The sequence below is a fragment of the Bubalus kerabau genome, chromosome 22 (genome assembly GCF_029407905.1).
Source record: "Bubalus kerabau isolate K-KA32 ecotype Philippines breed swamp buffalo chromosome 22, PCC_UOA_SB_1v2, whole genome shotgun sequence".
Classification (NCBI taxonomy): Eukaryota; Metazoa; Chordata; class Mammalia; order Artiodactyla; family Bovidae; genus Bubalus; species Bubalus kerabau.
The window spans coordinates 18,931,845-18,950,045 of NC_073645.1; the positions used below are offsets into that span (position 1 = coordinate 18,931,845).

Below are 18,201 nucleotides of genomic sequence, written 5' to 3' on the forward strand. Positions count from 1 at the left end.
TATGTCTAGAGACAAGAATTATTTTGTGTCACTATTGTTGAAAATTGAAAAAGTTGCAAAATATCTCCCATAGAATTACAGAACAGTGAACTATATAGATAGTGCATAATTTTCTACTGAACCATACATTTTCCCTACTTGGTAGCTGTAACTACACCTACATATCCAGGTTTTTAAAAAATCAACTTCCTGAATGGATGTGGTCTACACTCAATATTTTCCCCCAGGTTCATTGAGATAAATGGATACCGTGTAAGTTTAAAGTATACAATATGTTGATTTTATATACTCATATATTGAAATAGATTACTACCATAGCATTGTCTAGCACCTCCATCAAAGTCCCATAATTACCTTTCTTGAGAAAACATGTAAAATCTAATTTCTCAGCAATTTTTAGATATATAGAATTGATGCTTTTGAACTGTGGTGTTGGATAAGACTCTTGAGAGTCCCTTGGACTGCAAGGAGATCCAACCAGTCCATTCTAAAGGAGGTCAGCCCTGGGTGTTCTTTGGAAGGAATGATGCTAAAGCTGAAACTCCAGTACTTTGGCCACCTCATGCGAAGAGTTGACTCATTGGAAAAGACTCTGATGCTGGGAGGGATTGGGGGCAGGAGGAAAAGGGTATGACAGAGGATGAGATGGCTGGGTGGCATCTCTGACTCGATGGACGTGAGTCTGAGTGAACTCCAAGAGTTGGTGATGGACAGGGAGGCCTGGCATGCTGCAATTCATGGGGTCGCAAAGAGTCGGACACGACTGAGCAACTGAACTGAATTGAACTGAACTGAATATGGCTATGTTAACTCTATTAATATTGTTGTGCATTAGATTCCCCAGAACTGATTCATTTTCTAACTGGAAATCTGTACTCTTTGAGCAACATCTCCTTATTTCCCCAACCTCCTGCCCCCTAGAAATCATCCTTCTACTCTGTTTCTATGCATTAGTTTTTCTTTTTTTTACATTCCACATATAAGTGATTTCATATAGCATTTGTCTTGTCTGTCTTATTTCACTCAGCATAATATGCTCACTATCCATTCAGTGGTAGTATATACAAGGATTTACTTCTTCTCATGGATGAATAGTATTCCATTGTGTGTGTGTGTATGTATATATCACTCAAGTGCTGCATTTAAAGTGATGTATATACAGTAGACACTTGAACAACATGGGTTTGAACTCATTGGTCTACTGATATGTGTATATTTACCAGTAAGTACTTGCTACAGTACCACATGATTCATGCATGGTTGGATCCTGGAACATGTAACTGCAGATATGGAAGGCCAACTGTAAAATTGTGCATGGACTTTGAACTGTGGCCACGTGGGATGTGGGTCAGTGCTCCATCCCCATGTTGTTCAAGGGTCAGCTCTTTGTGTGTATATTTATTTTTACTTTATCCATTCAACAGTTGATGGAGACTTAGTTTGTCTCCATATCTTAGATATTGTAAATAATGCTGCAATAAACATGAAGTATAGAAACCTCTATGATATTCTGTTTTCATTTCATTCAGAAGTAGCAGTGCTGGATCATATGGTAGTTCTATTTTTAATATATAGAAGAACCTCCACACTGCTTTACATAGTGACTATAGAAGTTTACATTCACTCCAATAGTGTTTGCTGCTAAGTCACTTCAGTCGTGTCCAACTCTGTGTGACCCCATAGACGGCAGCCCACCAGGATCCCCTGTCCCTGGGATTCTCCAGGCAAGAACACTGGAGTGGGTTGCCATTTCCTTCTCCAGTGCATGAAAGTGAAAAGTGAAAGTGAAGTTGCTCAGTCGTGTCTGACTCTTAGCGACCCCATGGACTGCATCGTACCAGGCTCCTCTGTCCATGGGATTTTCCAGGCAAGAGTACTGGAGTGGGGTGCCATTGCCAATAGTGTTTAAGTGTTCCCTTTTCTCCATATCCCAGTCAACTCTTGTTATTTCTTGACTTTTGATGGCAGCCATTCTAACGTGTGTTTTGTGGTTTTAATCTCCATTTTCCGGACAAATGGTAACGTTGAGAGCATTTTATGCACTTGTTGGCCATTTACATGTCTTTTGACAGATGTCTGTTCAGTTCCTCTGCCCACTTTTAACCAGGTTGCTTTTCTTTTTATTGTGTTGTATGAGTTCTCTACATATTTTGGATATTAAACCCTTATAAGAAATATGGTTTGCAAATATTTTCTCACATTTTGTAGGTTTCCTTTCTTGCTTATTTTGCTGTGCAGAAAAGCTTTTTACTTTGATGTAGTCCCATTAGTTTACTTTTGATTTTATTGCTTGTCCTTTTGGTGTCACATTTAAAAAATCACATTGCCAAAACCATTCTCAAGGAGTGTTTTCTCTAAGTTTAATTCTAGAGGTTTTATGCTTTCAGGTCTTCCACTGAAGTCTCTAATCCACTTAAAGTTAACTTTTATGAGTAGTAAAGATGGGGTCCTGTTTCATTCTTTTGCATGTGAATTTGTAGTTTTCCTAACACTATTTATTGAAGAGACTATCCTTCTCCATTGAGTACTCTTGGCTTCCTTGTCAAATATTAGTTGATAATATATGTATGGGTTTATTGCTGGGCTCTGAATTCTGTTGCATTGGTTTATGTGTTTGTTTTTATGCCAGTACAATATTCTCTTGATATCTTAGCTTTGTAATATGGTTTGAAATTAGAAATTTTAATGTGTTCAGCATTTTTCATTCTTCTTGGGACTTCTTTGGGTATTTGGGGTCTTTTTCTAATATTTGGATTTTTTTTTCTAAAATTTCTAATTTTTTTTCTAAAATTTTTAATATTTGGATTTTTTTTCTAAAAATACATGTGGATTTTTAGAATGATTTTTTTGTATTTCTGTAAGAAATGCCATTAGAATTTGATACAATTTGGTAGAATTACAATGAATCTACAGACTGCTTTGGATATTATGGACATAATAATAGTATTAATACTTCTGATTCATGGACAGTAAATAGCTATTCATGCCTTATTTAATTATTTTCATCAGTGTCTTTGAGAGATCAGTATAACACTTTTACTTCATTGGTTAAATTTATTCCTAAGCATTTAATCATTTTATTGTGAGAAAAATGGGATTGTTTTCTTTATTTCTTTTTCAGACTGTTTTTAATGTACAAAAGTGCACATCATTTTTTTATGTTGACTTCATATCCTGCAACTTTACTGAATTCACTGATTAGTTCTAACAGTTTTTAGTAGGGTCTTCAGGGTTTTCCATATATAAGATCATAGCATGTGCAGGAAGACTTTTTTACTTCTTCCTTTTCCTTTGTGTGTGTATGCATGCTCAGTCGTGTCAAACTCTACAACCCTAGGGTCTGTAGCCGATCAGTCTTTTCTTCCATGGAATTTTCCAAGCAAGAATACTGGAGTGGGTTGCCACTGAGAGACTGCTGGGGCTAGGATTCCAGTACTATATTGAATAGGAGTGGTAAGAGTGGCATTCTTATTGTTCCTGATCCTATAGGAAAAGCTTTCGATCTGTCACCTTTGAGTACAATGTTAGCTGGGGGGTTGTCATAGATCACTTTCAGTTGTAATGTCTCATTTTTTATGTTGACTTCATATCCTGCAACTTTACTGAATTCACTGATTAGTTCTAAGCTTTTAGTAGAACTTTAGGGCTTTCCATACATAAGATTGTAAGATGTGCAAGCAGACAGTTTTTACTTCTTCCTTTTCCTTTGGACACATTTTATTTCTTTTTACTGAGAGATAGCTGTGGCCTGGACCCCCAGTACTATGTTGAATAGGAGTGGTAAGAGGGGGCAATCTTATATTTTTCCTGATCCTAGAGGAAAAGCTTTCAGACTGTCACCTTTGAGTATGATGTTAACTGTAGGTTTGTCATATATCACTTTATTATGTTGAGTAATATAGAAGTGTTTTTATCAAGAAAGGATTTCTAATTTTGTCAAATGCTTTTTCTACATCTATTGTGTTGATTTTTGCTTTTCATTTTAATAATGTGGTATATTGCATTAATAAATTTGCATATGTTCAAAAGAGTTTGAGAATGATTGGCAATGTTTCTAATACTTAAATGTTTGTGGAATTCACCAGTGAAATCATCTGGTTCTAGGCTTTTTTTGTTGTTGGGTTTTGATTACTGATTTGACAACCTTATCATTTTTGGTTTGTGAGATTTTCTGTTTCTTCATGATTCAGTCCTAACAGCTTGTCTATCCATTTCTTCTATGCTATACAATTTGTTGATGTCATAGTACTTGCTTCAACATTTTTTGTATTTTTGTGGTATCAATTGTAATGTCTCATCTTCACTTCTGATTGTTTTTCATTTGAATTTTCTTTTTTTTAATTAAAAAATTTTAGATAGCATTTGTTATTTTGATTGAGATTTTCTTGTACACCTTTTCATCCATTTATTTATTTGTTGTGTTTTGGCTGCATGGCATGTGGGATCTTTGTTCCCTGACCAGGGATCAAACACATGCCCCCTGTATTGGAAATGCAGTCTCAACCACTGGACTGCCAGAGAAGTTCCTGCCCCACCCACACCCCCTCTCTTTTTTTTAGATAATCTAGGTAAAGTTTTGTCAGTTTATCTTTGAATTTCTATACTAGAGGTAGTGGTGGTTTATGCACCACCTCTACATTATGTGGTATTCTGGATTCGTCTATATGTTTACCTATATCAGCAAGCTTTATACTTTTGTGCCTTTGTGTTTCTGTTCAGTGCCCTATTGTTTCAACTTTAATGACACGTTTTAGCCTTTCTTGTAAGACATGTCTAGTGGTGATGAACACCTTCAGCTTTTTTTTTTTTTTTTTTTTTTTTTGTCCTTTTTTGGAGAATTGTTTTGCCAGATATGTTAAGAGTTTTCTTGGTTGACAGTTTTTTTTTTTCTTTTTGCTTTATCATCCCACTCATTTCTGGCCTGCAACATCTCTGCTTAGAAGCCTGTTGTTAGTTGTATGATGCTTCTGTTGTAAGAGACAAATCACTATTTCCTTGCTGTTATCACACTTGTCTCTTTATCTTTGACTTTTGACAATTTGATTATAATGTATTTCAATGTGGATTATTTTGTTCATCCTAGTTAGAGTGTGTTGGCCTTCTAGAATCTGAGTGTCAGTTTCCCCCCTGATATGGAAAGTTTTTGCCACTATTTCTTCAAATAAGCTTTTTGTCCCTTTCTATCTCTCTTCCCCACAATATGCATATTGATGTAATTATTGGTATTCTGTAAGTTCCTTAGGATTTCTTCATTCTTTTTCATAGTTTTCCCTTTTGATCTTCTGATTAAATAATATTAGCATGGGCTTAGTTACTCTGCAGAGAAGGCAATGGCACCCCACTCCAGTACTCTTGCCTGGAAAATCCCATGGACGGAGGAGCCTTGTAGGCTGCAGTCCATGGGGTCACCAGAGTCGGACACGACTAAGCGACTTCACTTTCACTTTTCACTTTCATGCATTGGAAAAGGAAATGGCAACCCACTCCAGTGTTCTTGCCTGGAGAATCCCAGGGATGGCAGAGCCTGGTGGGCTGCCGTCTATGGGGTGGCACAGAGTCGGACACGACTGAAGTGACTTAGCAGCAGCAGCAGTTACTCTGAGGCATGTGGGATCTTAGTTTCCCAACTGGGAATGGAACCCATGTCTCCTGCATGTGAAGGTGGATTCTTAACCATTGGACTACCAGGGAAGTCCTTGTATGATTCTTTTTTGTGTTTTGTCTCTTTATTGACAATATCATTTTGTTCATGAATCATCCTCTTGAACTGATGAAGCATCTTTACCACATTTTTAAAAATTCTTTGTTCATATAAGTAATATCTCCATTTCTTTAGGATCAGTTTCCAGAGATTTATTTTCTACCTTTGGCCATGTTTCCTGCTTCTTTTTGTTTTTGTGACTTCAGGTTGAAATCCAGGATTTTGAAAAAAAAAATTGCCAACCCCCCCAGTCTTTCTTTATTTTTTTTTCTTTATTTTTTTTAAATGGGTAGTTCAGAGCTGATTCTGCCTTCTTTTAAAATTATTTAAATTTAATTAATTCATTTTAAATTGGAGGATAATTGCTTTACATTATTGTAGCCCAGTCTTTATATAAGGCAAAACTCTCGCCAGGTATCCTGGCTAGGGATTCTGGGGGCCTCTGAAATCTTTTTCTTTTGAAAATGAAGATGCAACTTCTCAGGCCTTGAGTGTTCAGTTCAGTTTAGTTCAGTTCAGTCGCTCAGTCGTGTCCGACTCTTTACGACCCCATGAGTCACAGCACATCACCAACTCCCGGAGTTCACTCAGACTCACATCCACATCCATCAGTGATGCCATCCAGCCATCTCACCCTCAATCCCTCCCAGCATCAGAGTCTTTTCCAATGAGTCAACTCTTCACATGAGGTGGCCAAAGGACTGGAGTTTCAGCTTCAGCATCATTCCTTCCAAAGAAATCCCAGGGCTGATCTCCTTCAGAATGGACTTGTTGGATCTCCTTGCAGACCAAGGGACTCTCAAGAGTCTTCTCCAACACCACAGTTCAAAAGCATCAATTCTTCAGCGCTCAGCCTTCTTCACAGTCCAACTCTCACATCCATACATGACCACAGGAAAAACATAGCCTTGACTAGACGAACCTTTGTTGGCAAAGTAATGTCTCTGCTTTTGAATATGCTGTCTAGGTTGGTCATAACTTTCCTTCCAAGGAGTAAGCATCTTGTAATTTCATGGCTGCAGTCACCATCTGCAGTGATTTTGGAGCCCAGAAAAATAAAGTCTGATACTGTTTCCACTGTTTCCCCATCTATTTCCCATGAAGTGGTGGGACCGGATGCCATGATCTTCGTTTTCTGAATGTTGAGCTTTAAGCCAACTTTTTCACTCTCCACTTTCACTTTCATCAAGAAGCTTTTGAGTTCCTCTTCTGCCATAAGGGTGGTGTCATCTGCATATCTGAGGTTATTGATATTTCTCCCGGCAATCTTGAGTCCAGCTTGTGCTTCTTCCAGTCCAGCGTTTCTCATGATGTACTCTGCATATAAGTGAAATAAGCAGGGTGACAATATACAGCCTTGACAAACTCCTTTTCCTATTTGGAACCAGTCTGTTGTTCCATGTCCAGTTCTAACTGTTGCTTCCTGACCTGCATACAGGTTTCTCAAGAGGCAGGTCAGGTGGTCTGGTATTCCCATCTCTTTCAGAATTTTCCACAGTTTATTGTGATCCACACAGTCAAAGGCTTTGGCATAGTCAATAAAGCAGAAATCGATGTTTTTCTGGAACTCTCTTGCTTTTTCTATGATCCAGCAGATGTTGGCAATTTGATCTCTGGTTCCTCTGCCTTTTCTAAAACCAGCTTGAACATCAGGAAGTTCACGGTTCACGTATTGCTGAAGCCTGGCTTGGAGAATTTTGAACATTACTTTACTAGAGTGTGAGAATGGTGCAATTGTGCAGTAGTTTGAGCATTCTTTGGCATTGCCTTTCTTTGGGATTGAAATGAAAACTGACCTTTTCCAGTCCTGTGGCCACTGCTGAGCTTTCCAAATTTGCTGGCATATTGAGTGCAGCACTTTCACAGCATCATCTCTCAGGATTTGGAATAGCTCAACTGGAATTCCATCACCTCCACTAGCTTTGCTTGTAGTGATGCTTTCTAAGGCCCACTTGACTTCACATTTCAGGATGTCTGGCTCTAGATGAGTGATCACACCATCGTGATTATCTTAGTCATGAAGATCTTTTTTGTACAGTTCTTCTGTGTATTCTTGCTACCTCTTCTTAATATCTTCTTCTTTTAGGTCCATACCACTGTCCTTTATCAAGCCCATCTTTGCATGAAATGTTTCCTTGGTATCTCTAATTTTCTTGAAGAGATCTCTTGTCTTTCCCATTCTGTTGTTTTCCTCTATTTCTTTGCATTGATCGCTGAGGAAGGCTTTCTTATCTCTTTCTGCTATTCTTTGGAACTCTGCATTCAGATTCTTATATCTTTCCTTTTCTCCTTTGCTTTTCACTTCTCTTCTTTTCACAGCTATTTGTAAGGTCTCCCCAGACAGCCATTTTGCTCCTTTGCATTTCTTTTCCATGGGGATGGTCTTGATCCCTGTCTCCTGTACAATGTCACAAGTAAGATGGTAGGTGTTGCAAGGGGGCATCAGAGGGCAGACACACTGAAACCATACTCACAGAAAACTAGTCAATCTAATCACACTAGGACCACAGCCTTGTTTAACTCAATGAAACTAAGCCATGCCCGTGGGGCAACCCAAGATGGGAGGGTCATGGTGGAGAGATCTGACAGAATGTGGTCCACTGGAGAAGGGAATGGCAAACCACTTCAGTATTCTTGCCTTGAGAACCCCATGAACAGTATGAAAAAAGGCCTTGAGTGTAGAATTTCACAATTAGTGAAGCTTGCCAAATTCATTTCAGATAATCTTTTGTTCCCTTTGTTGTCTGTCTGCAGCAAGTTCCCGCTTAATACCCTGAATCAGATGAGACAGATACCATTCCCTTGGGTAGCCCTGCAAAGAGCCAGAGCACCAGATGTAAGCTCTACTCCTCTCCCATCCCCTTCAAGAAAGAGCCTGAGGTAGTTCACTTTCTCTAGATTGTACCAAGCCATGCTGGCCATAGCAAACCACAATCCTCACTTTCCTTTATTCTCAGTGGTCCCAGACATCCATACTATCATAGTTCTGAGAGCACCCCAAGTTATTTAAGACAGAAACCATTTCCTAAGAGGCCCCTGAAAAGTCAGTTCATTGGATGCATGCTTCACCCTTCTCTTTCCTGCAATGGAGTAGTCACCACCTTGGCCGTTCTCTTCCAGCATTGAGTTGTGCCAGGTTGGGGGAGTTGCTAATACAGGAAAAATGAAATTGCACTTTTATAAGTTTTAATATGTCTGTTCTTAGCTGTGTACTCATCTATGTTACTGCAACACTTAACTGGATTCTGAAAACCTCATTAAAATTTTTACTGCATTTATCATTTCTAAATCAGTGTTTCTATGGGAGAACAAGGGCAAGGACACCATCTTCCTGATGTCACTCTGTCAGTATATATATATATATTTTTTTATTTTATTGTCAGTATATTTTTGATTCAAGTAATTATTCATCTATAGATATGAACATTTTATCTCTCCACATAATGAATTTTCATTGATTATTTCATTGCAGCAATTTTGTTTTATAGATGTCCTACCAAAAAAGAAAACTTTTCCTCTAATGTGATTTCTTTATTGGAAATATGATAATTTTGATTTAAATGATGCATTTAAATCTGATTGAAATATACTATTCTGTTGCTAGCTACACAGAACAATATCCCAGATGTTCACATAGGGCAACTCTGCCCAAATAATTAATTTTTGATCTGAAAGGAAATGATTAACATTTAATTCCTAAGGAGATAATTTTTAAAAAATCATCAATTTACCTTTTCTGCTTCACTTACCTCGGATTTATGTTTGAAATAGAAATTTTAAATTTTATTCATATTTTTCTATGATCCAGCATATGTTGGCAATTTGATCTCTGGTTCCTCTGCCTTTTCTGCATCTAGCTTGTTCATCTGGAAGTTCTCGGTTCATGTACTGCTGAAGCCTAGCTTAAAGGATATTTTGGATGATAGAAAAGGCAAGGGAATTCTAAAACATTCATCTGCTTCTGCTTCATTGACTCTGCTAATGCTTTTAACTGTGTATTGTTGTTGTTCAGTCCCTTGGTTGTGTCCGACTCTTTGCGACTCCATGGACCGCAGGATGCCAGGCTTCCTTGTCCTTCACCATCTCCTGGAGCTTGCTCAAACTTATGTCCATTGAGTCAGTGATGCCATCCAACCGTCTCATCCTCTGCTGTGCCCTTCTCCTCCTGCCTTCAATCTTTCCAAGCATCAGCGTCTTTTTATTTTTTTATTTTTTTTTCTGTGCTAATATCCTTTTTTATTATTATTATTTTTAAACTTTACATAATTGTATTAGTTTTGCCAAATATCAAAATGAATCCACCACAGGTATACATGTGTTCCCCATCCTGAACCCTCCTCCCTCCTCCCTCCCCATACCATCCCTCTGGGTCGTCCCAGTGCACCAGCCCCAAGCATCCAGTATCGTACATCGAACCTGGACTGGCAACTCGTTTCATACATGATATTTTACATGTTTCAATGCCATTCTCCCAAATCTTCCCACCCTCTCCCTCTCTCACAGAGTCCATAAGACTGTTGAAAAGATGCTCAACATCACTCATTATCAGAGAAAGGCAAATCAGCGTCTTTTTAAATGGGTCAGCTCTTGGCATCAGGTGGCCAAAGCATTGGAGCTTCAGCTTCAGCATCAGTCCTTCCAAAGAATATTGAGGGTTGATTTCCTTTAGATTGACTTATTTGGTTTCATTGTAGTCTAAGGGACTCCCACACAATCTTCTTCAACATCACAGTTCAAAAGCATCAACTCTTCCACACTCAGACTTCTTTATGGTCCAACTCTCACATCCATACATTACTACTGGAAAAACCATAGCTTAGACAAGATGGAATTTTGTAATATCTCTGTTTTTTACTATGCTGTCTAGGTTTGTCATAGCTTTTCTTCCAGGGAGCAAGCATCTTTTAATTTCATGGCTTCAGGCACCATCTGCAGTGATTTTGGAGCCCCTCAAAGTAAAGTTTGTCACTGTTTCCACTTTTCCCCATTTATTTGCCATGAAGTGATGGGACTAGATGTTATGATCTTTGTTTTTTGAATGTTGAGTTTTAAGCCAACTTTTTCACTCTACTCTTTCACCTTCATCAGGGAACTCTTTAGTTCTTCTTCACTTTCTGCCATAAGGGTTGTGTCATCTGCATATCTGAGGTTATTGATGTTTCTCCCAGCAATCTTGGTTCCAGCTTGTGCTTCATCCAGCCCAGCATTTCCCATGATGTACTCCGCATAGAAGTTAAATAAGCAGGGTGACAATAGACAACCTTGTCATACTTCTTTCCCAATTTTGAAAAGTCTGTTGTTCTATGTCCAGTTCTAACTGTTGCTTCTTGACCTGCGTACAGGTTTCTTAGGAAGCAGGTGAGGTGGTCTGGTATTCCCATCTCTTTAAGAATTTTCCAGTTTGTTGTGATCCACACAGTCAAAGGCTTTTAGTGTAGTCAATGAAGCAGAAGTAGATGTTTTTCTGGAATTCTCTGTTTTTTCTAAGATCCAACAGATGTTGGCAATTTGACCTCTTGTTCCTCTGCCTTTTCTAAATCCACCTTGAACATCTGGAAGTTCTTGGTTCACATACTGTTGAAGTCTCACTTGGAGAATTTTGAGTATTATTTTGCTAGCATATGAAATGAGTGAAATTGTGCAGTAGTTTGAACATTCTTTGACATTGTCTTTCTTTTGGATTGGAATGAAAACTGACCTTTTCCAGTCCTGTGGCCACTGCTGAGTTTTCCAAATTTGCTGGTATATTGAGTGCAGCACTTTAACAGCATCATTTTTTAGGATTTGAAATAGCTCAGCTGGAATTCCATCACCTCCAGTATCTTTTTCACATAATATTTCCTAAGGCCCACTTGAATTCACACTCTAGGATGTCTGGCTATAGGTGAGTGATCACACCATTATAGTTATCTGGGTCATTAAGATCTTTTTTGTATAGTTCTTCTGTGTATTCTTGCCACCTCTCATAATATCTTCTGGCTCTGTTAGGTCCATGCCATTTCTGTCCTTTATTATGACCATCTTTGCATGAAATATTCCCTTGGTATCTCTAATTTTCTTGAAGGGATCTTTAGTCTTTCCCATTCTATTGTTTTCCTCTATTTCTTAGCATTGATCACTTAGGAAGGCTTTCTTATTTCTCCTTGCTATTCTTTGCAATTCTTATTCTGGTGGGTTAAACTTTCCTTTTCTCTATTGACTGTGTGGATCACAACAAACTGTGGAATATTCTTAAGGAAATGGGGATACCAGATCACCTGGTATGGATTGACTGGTTTCATCTCCTTGCTCTCCAAGGGATTCTCAAGAGTCTTCTCCAGCACCACAGTTCCAAAGCATCAGTTCTTCAGCTCTCAGCCTTCTTTATTGTCCAACTCTTACATCTATACATGGCTACTTTAAAAACCATAGCTTTGACCATATGGACATTTGTGGGCAAAGTGATGTCTCTGCTTTTTAAAACACTGTCTGGCTTTGACATAGCTATTCTGCCAAGGAGCTAGCATATTTAAATTTTGTAGCTGTAGTTTGTGCCAGTCTATTTGCCATGAAGAGATAGGATCAGATGCCATGATCTTAATTTTTTGAATGTTGAGTTTTAAGCCAGGTTTTTTCACTCTCCTCTTTCACCTTCATCAAGAAACTCTTTAGTTCTTCACTTTCTGCATTAAAGTGGTATCATCAACACTGGATATGCTTTGGAAGGACTGATGCTGAAGCTGAAGCTTCAATACTTTGGCCAAACCAATGCAAAGAGTTGACTCATTGGAAAAGACCCTGATGCTGGGGGAAATTGAGGGCAAGGTGTGACAGAGGATGAGATGATTGGATGATATCACTGACTCAACGGACATGAGCTTGAGCAAATCCAGGGAGATAATGATGGACAGAGAAGCCTGGTGTGCTGCAATTTGTGAGGTCACAAAGAGACAGACATGACTTAGTGACTGAACAATAACAACAATTCATATTTTAGGCAAGAAACCCATTTTATAAAAAGTTATTTTTCTTGTTCTCATTTATTTTATTTGTTTTTTATTGGAGGATTTTTGCTTTAGAATGTTGTGGTGGCCAACATTGTTCATTTGTATGTTTTTTCTCATATAGCATGGATACTTGCTGCTTTTTAAAATCTGTTCCTTTAAATACATGAATTCACCTACAATCTCTGTTTAACTTCCGTGTTGATTCTAGAGATCATTCTTTCAACTATTCATTATGTAAAGCATTTTGAGGTTCTCAACTATTCTCTTTTTTCTATATCAGTGCTTTATTTTCTACAGGCTTTGCAAACAGATAATATTCAGCGCTGATAAATATGTTATAAAATGATATAAAAAGTCTTTTAAACTGTTTTCTTTTTTCCCCCCGTTCAACTTAACAGGCCCTTTGCGTGAAAAGAGTACATGTTAAAGCAGTGGATTTTAATTGATTTTTTTCTTTTCAAAAATCATTATTTACATAGCTAGGGTGAAATTACCTACTCAGGTTAAGGTAAAAGTGATATGTTGATTTTATGCATGTGGAATACTTTGCTATTAACGCAATTAGCTGGTAAAATATTGCTTTGTGAAAATGATAGTCACTCAGTTGTGTCCGACCCTTTGCAACCCCATGGACTATCTGTGGAATTCTCCAGGCCAGAATACTGGAGTGGGTAGCCTTTTCCTTCTCCAAGGGATCTTCCCAACCCAGGGACTGAACCTAGGTCTCCCGCACTGCAGGCAGATTCTTTACCAGCTGAGCCACAAGGAAGCCGAAAATATTGCTTTCGAGTTTCTAAAATTACCTTTACCTGTTATCTTAAATACAAATGTCTCCTATATGTTTTAATGACGTGTTTAAATTGTTTGTTATTCTTTAGGGTTGCCCTGTGACCCCACTTTCATCCTGGGCTGTGCTCCCTGCAATGTGATCTGCTCCATTATTTTCCAGAACCGTTTTGATTATAAAGATCCAGTTTTTCTAGATCTAATGGAAAGATTGAATGAAATCCTCAGGATTCTGAGCTCTCCATGGGTTCAGGTGAGGCCCAGGTCCTTTCTTCTTCGGGAATCATTTCTGCTCTTTACTCCATGAGGTCCAGATACACCAAGAACTGAGGTGAGTGTGTGAAAAGCACAGTCCTGCCCAGAGCTTAGTTAGCATCATGGAGGGCTCATCTGGGGACGATGGTGGAGCCCTTTAATGATAGACAGGAAAATTCATGCCCAGAATACAGAACTGTAATTCAGTCCTATTGACACTCTTCAGTGGTTTTCCCACCAATTTCCAAAGCCACTTTCCATAAACTATTTTGGTAGCTTCCCCAAAGCATGCCTACAGCAGTAGAAGGACTTCCATGTCCTTCTGGAAAACCTTCTATTACCCACAAACCTTTTCACCCAGTCACCACTTAAGGACTTCTTCAGCACATTAAGTTGGCAGAAATATCTGTGTTTGGAAAGAAAAAGAATGTCTCCTTCAAGGGGGAGAGTACTGCCAGGGGACACTGACTAGGAGAGGAGTGTTTGGTGCTTCAGCTGGCATCTTAACTGACAAGGTAATTGCTTTGGGGATGACAAAGTTGATTGGGGTTGTTTGGTGTAGGAACCACAAACCAACATCACAGGTGTTGTTGGTTTGTGGTTCCTACACCAAACCAACAGCCTCATCACCTTTGCTGAGCTGACATGTTCTGCCCTCTACCTAAAAGACAATGATATGACCTTGCAGAGGTCACTTAATTGCTCTGGGGGCCAGTGACTTTATCACATTGAGTTAAGTTTCATGGTTTTTAGTATTCTTTCAGTCCTGAAATATGATCTTATGTTTGAGTCTATGAGAGAGTAGTAGAAACATCAGGGACCAGCCCTGAGCTGTATATCAGATTGTCCAAACTCTCTTAACCTCTGTTGTTTGTCATCTACAAAATGTGAGTCATAGTATTTCATGCCATCCCATATTTCATGATAGAAGGAAAGAGTTGATATAAGAAAATGAGATAATTTTTATAACAGTGCTTTTATACTATACATATAATATATGATTATAGGAAATGATTATCATATTTGATACCTGGTCAGAATGTTCTCCCTCATAGATATCTATCAGTATAGCAAATTATGTACCTGTAAGATAAGAATTTCCCTCAATACAGAGACCATATTATATTAATACTTATAATACCATTTCTGACAAGGTTTTGGCATATGGTATAGAAGTATTATTAAAGTGATCTTCATTTAATAAACAGTTGTTTCTCTCCTAGGTTTGCAATAATTTCCCCACACTCCTTGATTATTTACCAGGAAGTCATAACAAAGTACTTAAAAATGCTGCTGATTTAAAAAGTTATGTGTTGGAGAAAGCAATGGAACACAAAGCATCCCTGGATATTAACAACCCTCGGGACTATATTGATTGTTTCCTAATCAGAATGGAGCAGGTAAAATGTTAATGACAGTTCAGTTATCTGATCGATTGTGCATTCTGTGGTTCATTGACTAGTTCTGTATTTACCAGAGTTATTTTAATGGTCAGGGAAGCAATGCTGTCAAGCAGTTTAAATACATATTGTGTGCATGATAAGTAGAAAAATTGATCCCGCTCTTTGTATAATAAGAATCTACCCAAAGAGACAGAATAACACCTCAGGTGAAATGTAAACAATTACAAACAAGTTGTTGTTTATTCGCTAAGTTGTGTCCTATTATTTTGAGAAAATACAAAATATCATGCTGTAATATGAAGACAGTCATGGTAATTGCACACACTGTGTGATGGAATGGAAAAGAATGGCTTATGGCAGCTGGCCTTCCTGTATGTCCAGCGGTTGTGAATATAATAATATATTTGCATTGAAAGACGGGGGGTGGGAATTTCAGATGGGTATATGCTGTATTCAGCAGTGCAGAGAAGTGTGATGGGAAAGAGTAGGTGGATGGAAGAGAGAAACCTTAATTGAGTGTAAAGTAAAACGGATTGACATAGATATGGAGCTGGAAGTTGGTGTCTGTGAGCACCATTTGTGGAAAAGACTGTTTTTCCCACATAAGTCATCCCTTTCAGAAATCAGTTGACTCAAAATGTGGAGGGTTATTTATGTAATCTCAACTCTATTTTAAAATAATCTCTGTCTTTATGTCAGTGTCACATCATCCGGTGGTCTTAATTACTAGCTTTGTAGTTAGTTTTGAAATTGAGACGTCCTTTAACTTTGTTGTTCTCTCTAAAGATTGTTTTGGCTTTTGTGGTCTCTTAAATTTCCATGTGGATATTAGAATAAACTTGTCAATTTATACCAAGAAAGTGATTTTGCTAGTGGTTGCAAAATTTTAGTGAGCCTATGCCTCTAGACTGTTAACTTCATGTGTGTTCCTCAGTGTTTTTCTCCCTCCTTAGATGGGGCGGGAAAGCGAGAGTGGGCCAGAGCTGGGAATTTCACTTCTCCCACAGCTAGAGCTAATTGGATGGGATATTTCTCTACCCTCAGGTCAGATAGTGTCTGATAAAACCCCAGCAGGTGAGGCTCTGGTTAACTAGCTTTTCTTGAGGACAGGCCTTCTTAAGACTTTATTTGTCTACTCAATCTTGCAATATCTTTTTTCTTCTTTCACATTCAACATATTTGTGTATTTGGGTCTTTTTTTTTTAATTTAATTTTATTTTTTTAAACTTTACATAATTGTATTAGTTTTGCCAAATATCAAAATGAATCCGCCACAGGTATACATGTGTTCCCCATCCCGAACCCTCCTCTCTCCTCCCTCCCCACACCATCCCTCTGGGTCGTCCCAGTGCACCAGCCCCAAGCATCCAGTATCGTGCATTGAACCTGGACTGGCAACTCATTTCATACATGATATTTTACATGTTTCAATGCCATTCTCCCAAATCTTCCCACCCTCTCCCTCTCTCTCAGAGTCCATAAGACTGTTATATACATCAGTGTCTCTTTTGCTGTCTCGTACACAGGGTTATTGTTACCATCTTTCTAAATTTCATATATATGCGTTAGTATACTGTATTGGTGTTTTTCTTTCTGGCTTACTTCACTCGGTATAATAGGCTCCAGTTTCATCCACCTCATTAGAACTGATTCAAATGTATTCTTTTTAATGGCTGAGTAATACTCCATTGTGTATATGTACCACTGCTTTCTTATCCATTCATCTGCTGATGGACATTTAGGTTGCTTCCATGTCCTGGCTATTATAAACAGTGCTGCGATGAACATTGGGGTACACGTGTCTCTTTCCCTTCTGGTTTCCTCAGTGTGTATGCCCAGCAGTGGGATTGCTGGATCATAAGGCAGGTCTATTTCCAGTTTTTTAAGGAATCTCCACACTGTTCTCCATAGTAGCTGTACTAGTTTGCATTCCCACCAACAGTGTAAGAGGGTTCCCTTTTCTCCACACCCTCTCCAGCATTTATTACTTGTAGACTTTTGGATCGCAGCCATTCTGACTGGTGTGAAATGGTACCTCATAGTGGTTTTGATTTGCATTTCTCTTATAATGAGTGATGTTGAGCATCTTTTCATGTGCTTGTTAGCCATCTGTATGTCTTCTTTGGAGAAATGTCTATTTAGTTCTTTGGCCCATTTTTTGATTGGGTCATTTATTTTTCTGGAGTTGAGCTGTAGGAGTTGCTTGTATATTCTCGAGATTAGTTGTTTGTCAGTTGCTTCATTTGCTATTATCTTCTCCCATTCTGAAGGCTGTCTTTTCACCTTGCTAATAGTTTCCTTTGATGTGCAGAAGATTTTAAGGTTAATTAGGTCCCATTTGTTTATTTTTGCTTTTATTTCCAATATTCTGGGAGGTGGGTCATAGAGGATCCTGCTGTGATGTATGTCAGAGAGTGTTTTGCCTATGTTCTTCTCTAGGAGTTTTATAGTTTCTGGTCTTACGTTTAGATCTTTAATCCATTTTGAGTTTATTTTTGTGTATGGTGTTAGAAAGTGTTCTAGTTTCATTCTTTTACAAGTGGTTGACCAGATTTCCCAGCACCACTTGTTAAAGAGATTGTCTTTAATCCATTGTATATTCTTGCCTCCTTTGTCAACGATAAGGTGTCCATAGGTGCGTGGATTAATCTCTGGGCTTTCTATTTTGTTCCATTGATCTATATTTCTGTCTTTGTGCCAGTACCATACTGTCTTGATAACTGTGGCTTTGTAGTAGAGCCTGACATCAGGTAGGTTGATTCCTCCAGTTCCATTCTTCTTTCTCAAGATCGCTTTGGCTATTCGAGATTTTTTGTATTTCCATACAAATTGTGAAATTATTTGTTCTAGCTCTGTGAAGAATACTGTTGGTAGCTTGATAGGGACTGCATTGAATCTATAGATTGCTTTGGGTAGTATACTCATTTTCACTATATTGATTCTTCCAATCCATGAACATGGTATATTTCTCCATCTGTTAGTGTCCTCTTTGATTTCTTTCACCAGTGTTTTATAGTTTTCTATGTATAGGTCTTTAGTTTCTTTAGGTAGATATATTCCTAAGCATTTT

At 38.3% G+C, this 18,201-nt stretch overlaps 1 protein-coding gene across 3 annotated transcripts in view; it reads left to right on the forward strand.

The window, feature by feature from the left end:
* Positions 1 to 18,201, forward strand: part of LOC129636671 (cytochrome P450 2C9-like) — a 53,792-nt gene that overhangs the window by 5,312 nt on the left and 30,279 nt on the right. For 2 of the 3 annotated variants that reach the window (XM_055560242.1, XM_055560241.1), the window contains exons 4-5: positions 13,566 to 13,726; positions 14,952 to 15,128. In XM_055560242.1, the coding sequence (XP_055416217.1) occupies positions 13,566 to 13,726; positions 14,952 to 15,128 (338 nt within the window). The remainder of the gene's footprint in view (positions 1 to 13,565; positions 13,727 to 14,951; positions 15,129 to 18,201) is intronic. The other variant, XM_055560243.1, reaches the window with a different exon arrangement.